The sequence below is a fragment of the Pongo pygmaeus genome, chromosome 17 (genome assembly GCF_028885625.2).
Source record: "Pongo pygmaeus isolate AG05252 chromosome 17, NHGRI_mPonPyg2-v2.0_pri, whole genome shotgun sequence".
Taxonomy (NCBI): domain Eukaryota; kingdom Metazoa; phylum Chordata; class Mammalia; order Primates; family Hominidae; genus Pongo; species Pongo pygmaeus.
In genome coordinates this window covers 60,648,468-60,662,983 of record NC_072390.2, presented here as the reverse complement: position 1 = coordinate 60,662,983, position 14,516 = coordinate 60,648,468, and the positions used below count along the sequence as shown (strand labels likewise).

The window sequence follows — 14,516 nt, the reverse complement described above, 5'->3', positions numbered from 1 at the left end:
AATAGGCTCTAAAGGGAATGCCGACAGCAAGTGAGCAGGCTTTGGAGGTTTGTTTGTTTGCTTTTTGTTTTGAGTCTGGGTCTCACTCTGTCGCCCAGGCTGGAGTGCAGTGGCAGGATCAGAGCTCACTGCAGCCTGAAACCCCATGAGCTCAAGTGAAGTAGATGGGACTACAGGCGTGCACCACCACACCTTGTTAATTATTTATTATTTATTTTATTTTTAAAGAGACAGGGTCTTGCTATGTTGCCCAGGCTGGTCTTGAGCTCCTGGGTCTCAAGCCATCCTTCCACCTTTGCCTCCTGAGTTGCCGGGGTTACAGGCATGAGCCACCATGCCTGGCTGGAGGGCTTTTTTTTTTTTTTACTCTCCTCATACCTTCAATTTCACCACTGCTCCCTTTCTTTTGCAGCAAATGACCTCACAATTTCCAAGAGAAAATAAAAAACAACTTGGAAGCTTCCTTAAGTTTCTGTCACCCTGCCTACACATTTTCTTCCAGTGGTTCTCAAAGTGAGGTCCTAGGACCGGTAGCATCAGCATCACCTGGGAACTTGTTAGAAATGCAGGTTCTCAGACCAACCTCAGACCTACCGAATCAGAAACTCTGGGGGTAAAGCCCAGCAATCTCTGTGCTAATAAGCCTTCCAAGTGATTCTGATGGGAATTCAAGTACGAGAATCATTGACAGACACACCTGCCCCACTCCTTTTTTCCTCTTAGCACAGAAAAGGGGCTGTTCTTTCCTTGTTCAAGATCTTTTTTCATCCAGCTTGCCTCTCCCCACCTTCTTGGGCATAGAGAACTTGTCAACTTCTGTTATCTTGCACACAGACTCAACTCTTTCCTAGCTTTAAAACCCACCAGTTCAGCCAGGCACGGTGGCTGCTAATGCCTGTGATCCCAGCACTTTGGGAGGCCAAGGCAGGCAGATCACCTGAGGTCAGGAGTTCAAGACCAGCCTGGCCAACATAGTGAAACCCAGTCTCTGCTAAAAATACAAAAATTAGCTGGGTGTGGTGGCAAGCACCTGTAATCCCAGCTACTTGGGAGGCTGAGGTGGGAAAATCATTTGAGCCCGGGAGGTGGAGGTTGCAGTGAGCTGAGATCGTGCCACTACACTCTAGCCTGGGCAACAGAGTTAGACTCCATCTCAAAAAAACCCAAAAAACAAAAAACAAAACCAGCAGTTCTTACTTTTTATCTACGACCCCTACTACCCCTGCCCTTCTTCGCAGCCACGCTTTTTGAAGGGGTTGTCTCCAAGTCCATGTTGTCCTGCCTGCCCCAGCCTGCAGCATCTGGGATTTGCTTCCCTGCAGCTGCTGTCTTGGAGGGCACCAGAATCCCTTGGCATGAGGGCCAGTGGGCCTTTGCAGTTTCTAATCTTATTTGATCTCTCTTTGCCATCTGATACTGTAGGTTATTATGCTTCTCCTAAAACACTGTTTTCTGCTTTACTTCTGTAACTCCACACTCTTAGGGGAAAGCCTAGAATGAGGCCATTTTTTAATAAGGTTTAAAAACATGTAAAGCAATATCATATACATATATAGATACATATATAGTGTAAAAACCTGCATAAAGGCTGGGTGCGGTGGCTCACGCCTATAATCCCAGCACTTTCAGAGGCTGACGCGGGTGGATTGCTTGAGCCCAGGAGTTCAAGACCAGCCTGGGCAACACAGCAAAATTTTGTCTCTACAAAGAAATATACAAATTAGCCGAGCATGGTGGTAGAGGCTACTTGGAACCTGAGGCGGGAGAATTGCTTGAGCCCGCGAGTTTGAGGCTGTAGTGAGCCATGAGTGCACCACTGCTCTCCAGCCTGGGTGACAAAGTGAGACCCTGTCTCAAAACAAAACAAAATAAAAACCCCCCAAAACCAAACAACAACCCCTTCCCCATAAAACCAAACAACAACCCCTTCCCCATAAAAAACAAAACAAAACAAACCCTGCGTAGAAATGATACAATTCAGGATAATGGCTATCTGGGGAAGGAGGAAGGTGATAGAAACTGGGTAAATCACACAGGGGCTTTTACAGAATCTGAAAAAATATGGCTGAAGTTTTTGACAAAGCTAAGTAGTTGGTATATAGGTATTTCTTATACTGCTCTCTGATTCTATGTGAAATATTCCATAACAAAAATAATGTAATATTATTAAATTATTATACTATGTTATATAGATATAAAAATATTTAGAGGTGAAATAATGCATTTGCTTCAAAATGCTCCAGAGAGTAGGGTAATTGGTAGAGATATAGATAAAACAGAATTTGTTGTGGGTTGATAAATGTTTAAGCTGGTGATGAGTACATAGGGATTCATCATGCTATCTGTACCTCTCTACTCTTGTATATGTTTGAAGTTTTGTTTTATTTTATTACAAGTTTTAGAATGTAGCAAATTTTAAAAGGCATTCAAAATTTTTTGGTTTTGAATAAAACCTGTAGTATGAGATATGAAATTGAATCAGAAACTGTGGGGGTAGAGCCCAGCAATCTCTATGCTAATAAACCTTCCAAGTGATTCTGATGTGAATTCAAGTATGAGAACCACTTGTAGCTATACCTGTCCCCATCCTTTTCTCCTCATAGAGTGGAAAAGGGGCTGTGGTATATAAAAGCTATGGTATGTAAAATTCATTCATGTTAAAAATAGCTATGGTATTCAATATTTTAAAAATACACGGATATATCACATCCATTGTTGAATAGAATACCATCTGCTTCATAGAACAGCTTGATTTTTTTAAAGGTGATATTTGTTTATATCCAAAATACTGTATCTCAGGCAATGACTTTTATTTTAACCCTTTTTTAAGGAAAAACAATTAAACATACACGAAGACAGAAGACAAGTACACAGCCTCCCATGTACTCATCAGTCAGCATCAACAATTATGACTGTCTTGCCAGTCACTCATTCATTCCAGGGTGGGAGGGGCAGCATTTTGAGTCTGAGGCTCTGGCAGGCTGCTCAGTTGGAGATGATGTCAGATAGTTGGAAATGTCAGAAAGAACTCAGTTAGAACATTGGTATCTGGGATCATCATTACTTTTTACCCTCAGAACTATTTCCAAGCCTGTTTGTGTTACTATGATATTAGGATTTGTTTGCATTCTTCGTGATATGAGTTTATTAGCTTCCTCAGTGGTGGGGGAGAAGTATTCTAAATTGGACAAGAAGTTTACAGATAACTGAAGGTTGACACTGTTTCTTCAGTCACAGCCAGCCGAAATGAATGGCCCTTTTCCTTGCATATCTATGTACACGTAGCTATTTTTCTGTAGGCATTTGAGGCTCAAGAATGTGAACGAATAAACTTCTTCCGGAATGCATTGTGGTTACACGTGAATCAGCTGTCACAACAATGTGTCACCAGCGATGAAGTAAGTCAAAGGCATCCACTGAGGATTGTCGTGTGCATGTTGGATACATTAGAGTAGAAGGAACTATAGATATTGATTGGTTCACTTCGCCCTTGGTGAGGTAAGGTGATTTGCCTAAGGCCATACAGTGAGTTGATAGAAGGATGCAGATAACATGTAACCTGACTCCTGGCTCATTTGCCACCATGATTTTCTCATTAAGAGATTCACGGCTGGGAGCGGTGGTTCACTCCTGTAATCCCAGAACATTGGGAGGCTGAGGCGGGTGGATCACCCGAGGTCAGGAGTTTGAGACCAGCCTTGCCAACATGGTGAAACTCCGTCTTACTAAAAATGCAAAAATTAGCTGGGCGTGGTGGTGCACCCCTGTAATCCCCGCTACTCAGGGGGCTGAGGTGGGAGAATTGCTTGAACCCAGGAGGCAGAGGCTGCAGTGAGCTGAGATTGCATCACTGCACTCCAGCCTGGGGGACAGTGTAAGACTCTATCTCAATTAAAAAAAAAAAAAAAAAAAGGAAATTCATAGTTAGGACACAAAAGAAAATTCAGAGTTAGGGCAGGAGAACAGATAGAACCCAAATGGAGTTTCATGTACAGAAGACAGATGTCATAGCATGTATGTGCATCCCAGGCACGACTCCATTCTGGAATGGGGTCACTCCAGGACAGCACCAAGTACTAGGACACTGACCCTTTCCCAGGCTAATGGTTGCTCCAGGGCTCGGACTTACCTCAACAGCGTTCCCTGGTCCATTATCCAGGCTTAACCTGTACACAGCAATAGTAATGGGCTCCCCACATCTCAGAGGCATCAAATCAAGTTATCACAACCTTCTTTGCTAAGGAGTAGCCACTCTCACATTAGATGAGACATTCGCCTTAGAAGAACAAATAAACACCCAGAAAACCAATAGGATTGAATGGAAAACTCTTCTTTAAGTAATTGTCTTTGCATTTGTGTGTGGCATTGGTCTTGTGCCATAAGATTTGATATCTACTTTTTGGTTCCATCAGTATTTTTAAAAAATTTCAGCCAAGGCTGGGTGTGGTGGCTCACGCTTGTAATCCCAGCACTTTAGGAGGCTGAGGTGGGTGGATCACCTGAGGTCAGGAGTTAGAGCCAGCCTAGCCAACATGGTGAAACCCCGTCTCTACTAAAAATACAAAAATTAGCCAGGCATGGTGGCGCATAGTGCCAGCTACTCGGGGGGCTGAGACAGGAGAATTGCTTGAACCCAGCAGGCAGAGATTGCAGTGAGCCAAGGTTGTGCCACTGCACTCCAGCCTGGGCGACACAGTGAGACTCCATCTCAAAAAAAGAAAAAAAATTCAGCCAAGGCTTTTGTCCTGCCACAAAGATACATTTTCTGTCATCTTTAAAAAATTAATAGCAGATATAGGCTGGGCATGGTGGCTTATACCTGTAATCCCAGCACTTTGGGAGGCCAAGGTGGGCAGATTGCCTGTGGTCAGGAGTTCGAGACCAGTCTGGCCAACATGGTGAAACCCCGTCTCTACTAAAAATACAAAAAAAATTAGCCAGACGTGGTGGCATGCGCCTGTAATCCCAGCTACTTGGGAGGCTGAGGCAGGGGAATTGCTTCAGCCAGGGAGGTGGAGGTTGCAGTGAGCTGAGATTGCAACACTGCACTGCACTGCAGCCTGGGTGACAGAGTGAGACTCTGTCTAAAAAAAAATAATAAAATAAAAAATAAAAAATTAATAGCAGATGTGCATCAGAGAAAAGCTCCAGTATGAATCTGGGACTTTGGAATGTGTTCTTTTTTTTTCAAAACAAGAAAATTTGGAAAAGTCAGCTGTCTATCAAACCCATGTTTTTTTTTTTTTTTTGAGATGGAGTCTTGCACTGTCGCCTGGGGTTGGAGTGCAGTGGCACGATCTTGGCTCACTGCAACCTCCGCCTCCTGGGTTCAAGTGATTCTCCTGCCTTAGCCTCCCAAGTAGCTGGGATTACAGGTGACTGCCACCATGCCTGGCTAATTTTTTGTATTTTAAACAGAGATGGGGTTTCACTGTGTTGGCCAGGCTGGTCTCGAACTCCTGACCTTGTGATCCGCCCACCTCAGCCTCCCAAAATGCTGGGATTACAGACATGAGCCACTGCGCCCAGCCTCAAATCCATGTTTTTAAGGAGCTGTGTCACAATGATCTCAACATACCTCTACCTAGTGATTGATCTTTTTTTATTAGATGTACGAACAAGTCCGAAAGAGTTTAGAAATGTGCAGCATTCAGAAGGACATTGAATACTTTGTGAATCAACGCAAAACTGGACAGATTCCACCAGGTGAATGGGGCAGTGGGGTGGGGAGTGTTATTTACACAATTCTATTAGCCTTTCTTGTTAGATGTCATTAAGGATGAAAGACACCTGCCTCTTCATGGCCTGTTTCTTGGTGACTCTCCTAGCACCCATCATGTATGAGAATTTCTACTCCTCCCAGAAGAATGCAGTCCCAGCAGGGAAGGCTACAGGGCCTAACTTGGCAAGGTAATAACCAGCTGCCTTTCATATGAAGAAAAATACTTTTAGCAAACATTGTTATCATGAATGTTCTAAGACATGTTAGAACTGGAACATATCTACTACTGCATCTGCTTAATGAGGCTGCTTGCTTTTTGGAAATAGTATTTTTAGGACAAATATTAAGTGGATTTTAATAGTCATAGTTCAGGGAGGAGTATATCATGCTTGAACTTGATCATTATTATTCATGGATGAATCCTATACTTTTCTTACAGCCTCTAGAAATCCTATACTTTTCTTATAGCCAGTCAGCAAACTATGGCCCCTGAGAGTTAAATCCATTTTTATAGGGCCTGTGAGTTAAGAATAGTCTTTACATTTTTAAATGGCTGGAAAAAAGTCAAGACGATACTATTTTGTGACATGTGAGAATTATTTGAATTTCAAATTTCAGTGTTCCTCTATCAAGTTTTATGGGCACACAAGCACCCTCACTCACTGAGGTTTTGTCTATGGCTGCTTTGCCACTAGAGTTGAGTAGAGTTGCAAGAGAGACGGTAGGTGGCCAGCAAGGTCTAAATCATTTACTACTTGGCCCTTTACTCAAAAAGTTCGCTGCCATTCATGTAAAGGATCCTGCGGGAAGAGAAACTTCAGTTTGACATAGTCAGCTTGCAGTCTAAGCTTCTGAATTTTCACTCCAGTTTTAGTAAAGATGGGGAGTGCCTGGGAAGGATTGCATGATCATTATCAATATTTAAGCGTGTCAGGCACTGTTCGAAACAGTTAGTGTGAATTAGCTGATTTAATCCCCACAATGAGGTAGGAGCTGTTTATACTTCCTATTTTACTTATGAGGATGCGGATGTTCAAGGCACTCAGGAGGTCTTTCCCACCCAGCTAAGATTTTAATCCTGCCAGTCCCGGTTGTGGGGATAAGCCTCTGTGCTCCTAATCACTATGCATGCTCCTCTTGCCATAGTATGACGTCTGCAACTTAGATTTCCGTAGGTCAGTGCCACAGATGATTTGCTTTAGGTGAGCTTTCTTGACCCTCCAGTGTAGAAACCAGATCTGATTAGAGTACAATAGGCTTGTAGCAAGAAGTAAAAAAATTATAAAAATAACAAGAACTTATCTAAAATACTTTGGTTTTCATTTCTTACAGGAGAGGACCCCCCCCAATTCCTAAAAGCTCACCAGGTATGCCACTAAAAAAGGTCTTTTGAAATTCTTATATTGCAAGGCAGGCGGATCATTTGAGGTCAGGAGTTTGAGACCAGCCTGTTTAACATGGTGAAACCCTGTCTCCACTAAAAATACAAAAATTAGCTGGGTGTGGTGGTGCGTGCCTGTAATCCCAGCTACTCAGGAGGCTGAGGCACAAGAATTGTTTGAACCTGGGAGGTGGAGGATGCAGTGAGCCGAGATTGTACCACTGCACTCCAGCCTGGTGACAGAGTCAAACTGTGTCAAAAAACAAAAAACCCATGAAATTCTTATACTGGGTTTTCTTTAAAATTATATAGCTAGAACTTTGAAATAAAGGGAATGAAAGGGTTAAATAGAATCAAATTCCCAAGAGAATGAGCCTATATTAGAATCTTACTATAATACTACTTGTCACAGAGTGGAATATGATAATTGGTGGTCTATTTTATAGCTTATCCAAGATAATTCAGTTACTGAAATACCAAAAGAAACTTCTCGCAAGCAAATTTTACCTAAAAGATTATTTCAACTTGGACTGTGAGAACAGCAGAACTGAGATATAGTTCCCCTTGGATTACACAGAAATACAATTTATAGAAGGCATTGATATCAAAAAACATGTCCCTTAATGTTATCTTTAATGAGACCTTTCACTAATCACGGTAGTCTCTTTCTTTCTTTGAACTCCTATGATACCTCTGGGAGAAGTACACATCTTAGCACTTCTTATTAGTTGTATGGGATGTGAGGGCAGTCTGGCTGCAACATCTGTCAGCCCACTGATTGCTAGGGTTGATTCGGTGCATCCAGCTGGCTAGGTGGGTGTCCCCTTCCTCCCTCACCAGTCCATGTGCATCCCTCCTGAAGCTACGTGCTCAAAGAGGATGACCATTTCTGATAGAGGAGGGCCAGTCTTTGGTCAAGAGTATATGAGTAGCTGCATTCCCCTGCAGCTACTCCAAACAAGCTCTCGTTAGTTGTATGCCTTGAATAATAATAAGATCCCAAGGTCAGGTACAACTTTGTCTTCTGTATTACTCACAACAGCTGACACAGTTCTGAGTACATAGTAGGTGTTCAACATATATTTATTATTTGAGTAAAGAAAAGATATACCTATCCATGTTCAAGAGAATGAGTGTACTAGTCTGTTTACATGCTGCTGATAAAGACATACCCAAGACTGGGAAGAAAAAGAGGCTTAATTGGACTTACAGTTCCACATGGCTGGGGAAGCCTCAGAATCTTGGCAGGAGGTGAAAGGCACTTCTTAAATGGTGGCAGCAAGAGAAAATGAAGAAGATGCAAAAGCGGAAACCACTGATAAAACCATCAGATCTCGTGAGACTTATTCACTACCACGACAACATTGTGGGGGAAACTGCCCCCATGATTCAAATTATCTCCCACTGGGTCCTTCCCACAACAAGTGGAAATTATGGGAGATACAATTCAAGATGAGATTTGGGTGGGGACACAGAGCCAAAACCTATCAGTAAGAGAGGAGGACAGTTTATGCTGCACTTAACAGTTCACCAAAAATTTAGTGATGGAAAAAAAAATGTAGTGGCTGAAATTATATCTTTGAACAATATGAAGATTTAAGGTATTTTATTTCTTGTTGTTTTAGAATTACCACTTGGTAATGTAGGATGCTATTTCCGTCCATTTTTAAAGATGATTTTACTGTGGGTACTATACCTGAGCATGGATGAAAAAGGGCAAAGAAGTCAGAATAGTGATTTCCAGAATGTCCTCTGGTTTGGAGTCATGACTACCATTTATAGTTTTTGTTGGCAGATCTATTTTCTCCTTACAAAAGCATAGACACCAGAATCTGTAAGTGAAAAGCCCTGGCTTGAAAAGGGCTGAGATCTTATTGTGAAAAATTGATGTTACTATTGTTTTCTGTGTTCTGCCTTTTGCAGATGATCCCGATTACTCTTTGGTTAATGACTACAGTTTGTTCTATCAGTAAAATCAATGGTAAGAACCTTTATTTTTCACATAATTGAGTCGCGTGTAGACTGGTAATTGTGCTATTGAGGCCTTTGAACCGTCTTTATAACACTACCACAAACTAGCAAGGCCTTGCATGAGGCAGGCACACTGGCCAGCATGCTGTCCCTTCAGGACACCTCTCTGGATCCCACAGCTGGAAGCAGACTGGAGACCCCTCCATACATATTTGAATGAGGTTATTTTTCCTTCATTGATTATTCCATAGTAACTCTTTATTTGCTTTATTTTATTTTATTTTTTTTTCGAAGCAGAGTCTCGCTGCGTCACCCAGGCTGGAGTGCAGTGGTGTGATCTCAGCTCACTGCAATCTCCACATCCTGGGTTCAAGTGATCTTCCCACCTCAGCTTCTTGAGTATCTAGGATTACAGGCATGCACCACCACACCCAGCTAATATTTTTTGTATTTTTAGTAGAAACAGGACTTCACCATGTTGGCCAGGCTGGTCTTGAACTCCTGACCTCAAGTGATCTGCCCGCCTCAGCCTCCCAAAGTGCTGGGATTACAGGCATGAGTCACCATGCCCAGCCCTTTTTATCTGCTCTTATTAAGCTCTTTTATAGTTATTACACACCTGGATTTAAGGCAGTGCTCATCAACAAAACACACATCATCCTCACTGTTAAAGTAATTTAGATTTTAGTTTACTCTCTCACCATCTAAAAGAGGAAAAGTCAAATAAAAAAAGAGCAAATTATATCACACTCACTATACATACAAGGTCATCATGGAGATCATCCTGCAGTTATTAATGCTCTGAACAAGCAAAACCACGAGGATTCTTAGAAGAGGACTGAACACTGCTAAGCCAACTGCAGCTGCAAAGATATACTGCGTGGTGACTCTTTTTCTTAGGCACTGAGGTGCTTGGAACATTCTCCAAGTCAAAATCATTCTTCACAGATGTGAAGAAATGCCTCAGAAGCCAAAGTAGCGATGCTAAAAAAAACTCTTCATAAAGTATCATTCTTTTACTCCATTGGGCTTATCTTGGGGTAAAAGAATTATATAGGTACACACGAGCAAAGAAAAGGTCTGAAGAGATATATTCCTAAACAGGTAATATTTTTCCTTCCTGTTTTTGAATTTGTCTGCAATGAAAATGTGTTACTACTTTGACTAAAAACTGTTTTAAAGAGTTGATCCACTTACATATTCCTGATCTCAGTGTGGACTGAGCTACACATCTGAACTACACGTCTTCCCATTTCTTGTTAGTTGTATGCCCTGGATAACAGTATCAGAAGACAAAGTGGCAGGCAGTGGGTGGGTGGGATACCAGAAGTCAACAGAGAAAGGCAACAGCCTCTCTCTCACCCTTCCTGGTTTGGTGTTGGTTACGTATACTGTCGTTAATGAACCTAAACAGATTTTAACAGTGCTCCAGGGTGATTTTCTATAGTGTTCTATACCACCAAAGTGAGCACATCAAACATTGTTTGTCTCCAGTCCTCTAAAAACACCTACTTTGTGACTTATAGCCAACTGGCTATCTAGGACAGATGCCAACTTGTCCTAATTACATAAAAATAATCAGCTAATGACTGGGCACAGTGGCTCGCGCCTGTAATCCCAGCACTTTGGGAGGCTGAGGCAGGTGGATCACTTGAGACCAGCCTAGTCAACATGGTGAAACCCCATCTCTACTAAAACAAAAAAAAATACAAAAAATTAGCCAGGCATGGTGGCAGGCACCTGTAGCCCCAGCTACTCAGGACCCTGAGGCAGGAGAATCGCTTGAACCCAGGAGGTGGAGGTTGTAGTGAGCTGAGATCGAGCCACTGCACTCCAGCCTGGGCGACAGAGTGAGACTCAGTCAAAGGAAAGAATCAGCTAGTTTCTATTATATTTAAACATAAGTCCTTAAATTGCTTAATATAATTGCTTAATATATTTAATATTTAAGCAACTTTGCTATAAAATATATGGAACTTGAAGACATAAAGTACCCTGTTCTCTAACTATATATAACTTCGGACCTACAAATCTACAAATAAATTCTAGTCTTTACAATCAGTCATCATTTCTTCTTCATTTCGTAAGCCTCCCTCTTTCTCATGGAAAGGGGCAAGGCCCTAGTTAGAGGCAGAGTGGAAACCTGGTAAATCAATGACTTGGAATTCAGACGTGGCACCTGCTCTCTGGAGCACTGTGTAGATGATGGGCAGGTCATTGGCAGTCCTAAGTGTTTCTTTTTATTTTTTACCTCTTTCTTTTCTGTCCTTACTTGTTTGGGTAAAGAATATATTCTAGTAGCTTAATAGTACCACTTGACCCAACAAATGTAGTTCCTCAGAGTCTAAGAGTGTGATGTTTGAATGCAAGATGCTAGTGCCAACACATGTACTTGAGTTATATCATTTCACTGGAGTTCACTGGAATCTGTGCCAGTTCATTGAGTTGGGGTTCAACATATACATCAATTTCAGAAAATTTTAGAAAAGGGAGTATACAACACATTCATATTCAGTATACAACATATACTGAATTTCAGAAAATTTTAAAGAAGGAAGTCTAATTTAGTGAATAACTTACTAAGCAACTTATCACAACAATTAAAATAGTTTGAATGAACTTTTGGAAAATAAATTTAAACAGGGTCCCGGTACAGTGGCTCATGCCTGTAATTCTAGCACTTTGGGAGGCCAAGGCGGACGGATCACCTGAGGTCAGGAGTTTGAGACCAGCCTGGCCAACATGGTGAAACCCTATCTCTACTGAAAATACAAAAACTAGCCAGGCACGGTGGCGGGTGCCTGTAATTCCAGCTACTTGGGAGGCTGAGGCAGGAGAATCACTTGAACTTGGGAGGCGGAGGTTGCAGTGAGCTGAGATTGCGCCACTGCACTCCAGCCTGGGTAACACAGCAAGACCCTGTCTCAAAAAAAAAAAAAAAAAAAAAAAAAAAAATTTAAACAGGAAGAGTTAGGAATTTGTGATTTGTTTTGTAGTTGTTGATTTTAGCTGCTATTCCTGTTGTTAATTCTAACATGTTTAGGTAAATACAGATTGAAAATTTCAAATTTAAAATATGTATAAAAATGTAAATGTATGTATTATTTACCATAAAGCAATGCTGTTATCATCACATTCCATTTCTCATTGCTTGGAATACCCATTCCGCACCATTTGTTTTCCTTGGCCTGCACCCTTATTCTTGTTGAATATACTCTCAAGGTAGGAGAGAGTGTTGACAAGCACCTTTCATTCAAATGAAATTTCTTTGTTATTTTCTTTCAGAAACCAGAGCTTTTTCCGGCTAGTGCTTCTATGATATGGAAAGGGCACCCAGAGCAGCAGGACCTATAGCCACGTTATGTCAGTCATGAAGACTTTGAAGTGAACCCTTGCTATAATTTTTTAGAGATTTAAAATTTATGGTAGACATTTAGGACAACATAAGCAAGTAGAGTTCTGCAGTTTTTTGAAGTTTACAAATTGCCCCATTATGAAGAATTATTCTTTCCCAGTTACTCAGGTTACGAATGAATTAGGTTTTCAACATGGGAAGCATGAAATCCACTTCTGGATTTGCAGCGTCCACTTGAGGAGCAGAGGTGGCAGCAGAGTATTCTGAGCCACCAACTGCAGTAGTGGCTCCTTTGGCTTTGGGCAGCCTGGCTGTGGAGTTTCCACGGCGACACATAGCCTCAGTGGTGCAAGATTTAAAATTACCTTCCTTTTTGGCTGGAAGACTTAGAAGCCACCTGATCATACCTTCTCATTTTACAGATGAGAAAACAAAGCGTACAAGTGTGAAATTAATTTCCTTACAGTTTTCCTAGCTGATTAGGGACAGAACCAGAACTAGAGCCTGAGCCCAACCCACATCACTATTCTTCTAACCCTTCCTGAAGTTGTGATGCTCATGCTGATATTTAAGATGCCAAATATTTTTGCCAGCACTTTTTCAGTTGGGAGAATCACCAGGGTTTAAATGTCAGATTTATTTTTATGTGGATCCTTGTGTATGCTGAACTACAGAGCATGATGTTTAATCTAATTTAAGGAGCCACTGATTGTAAAACATGCCATTATTTTATGTTGCACTAAGAAGGTGGGGTCGAGGAGTTGCCAATAAACCTGGGACAGACCATTGATGGCCAAACCCATTTGAATTTAAGATGCTAAAGTATGAAAAAAAATACATCCTAGAATCAATGAAATACCATATTTTGATTCCATTCCTCAAGATAATTTTAGAGTTACAAAACCAGTCCTCAATTTTGGGTCTTCACAAAGAATCTTTCCCTTGCTAGATCCCAGAATTTTAAATGCATCCGTCTTACACTTTCACAAATATTTGGGTTTTCCTTTTTCACTCACAAACAGCAGGGAGGTCATGTACTTTTTGTACAACATCTGTGCACTATGAGAAAGTGGTACCTTTTAGTTACTGACAAGTTAAAATAGCACTCAGTTTTTCAGTATTACAGAGAGCAAATAGTTTCCTCTCCTGCTCTGTGCAGTAGCTTTTCCAGAACTATGGACAAATTGATTGGAAGAAGATTGATTATTTCCTCATCTTTTCTTTTCTTTTTTTCTTTTTTTTTGAGACAGAGTCTCTCTCTGTCCCCCAGGCTGAAGTGCAGTGGCACGATCTCGGCTCACTGCAACCTCTGCCTCCCGGGTTCAAGTGATTCTCCTGCCTCAGCCTCCTGAGTAGCTGGGATTACAGGCACCCACCACCACACCTGGCTAATTTTTTGTATTTTTAGTAGAGATGGGATTTCACCATATTGGCCAGGTTGGTCTCGAACTCCTGACCTCAGGTGATCCACCTGCCTCGGCCTCCCAAAGTGCTGGGATTACAGATGTGAGCCACTGCACCCGGCCTATTTCCCCACCTTTTGTGTAAGGTGCTACTGAACATGACAGCTTCTTGTCATGACAGGAAACTTGCATCAGTTGGATATCCTTTTGAGAAACTGAATTTTGCAAAGGGCCAAATTTCCCCAAACTGAACGGGCTCAGGAAATGTTCCTTTACACTCAGAACATTCTATTTTTAAGTATATTATTTATTGTTGGCAGTTCCTCAGGGATTTCCCTTTTCTCTGTATTGGTCAGTGTAGTTGATGTAAAACCATTTTGTGGATGGAAAATATTTTTATTTTATTGCTCTTTTAGTTTGGTAGGTTAAATAAAGTTTCTTGGTAATTTGGGATTTGATTCGTATTTTTGTGTTGACCATATCGCTCTTCCAAGCTTTATTTGATCCCTTGCCACATTTGTGATTGTTAGGCTTCAAAAAGACAAACCGCTGGTCAGGGAAGCCAAAAGGAGATGATGCCGAACTACTTTGTACTAATCCTTCAGAGGTCAATTGCAATGTTACTTCCTCTGGGAGACACCATCTCTGCCTTCAGACTAGGTTGGATCCAACTACTGTATCTCT

General features: G+C 41.6%; 1 protein-coding gene across 1 annotated transcript in view; it reads left to right on the top strand.

Annotated features, from left to right (window-relative positions):
• PSTPIP2 (proline-serine-threonine phosphatase interacting protein 2) overlaps positions 1-14,285 on the top strand; it is a 94,087-nt gene extending 79,802 nt beyond the window's left edge. Inside the window, exons 10-15 of the mRNA XM_054460396.2 lie at positions 3,300-3,398; positions 5,610-5,706; positions 5,829-5,910; positions 7,055-7,089; positions 9,027-9,084; positions 12,360-14,285. Of these exons, the coding sequence (XP_054316371.1) occupies positions 3,300-3,398; positions 5,610-5,706; positions 5,829-5,910; positions 7,055-7,089; positions 9,027-9,076 (363 nt within the window). The 3' untranslated portion in view covers positions 9,077-9,084; positions 12,360-14,285. The remainder of the gene's footprint in view (positions 1-3,299; positions 3,399-5,609; positions 5,707-5,828; positions 5,911-7,054; positions 7,090-9,026; positions 9,085-12,359) is intronic.
• The last annotated feature ends 231 nt before the right edge of the window (positions 14,286-14,516 follow it).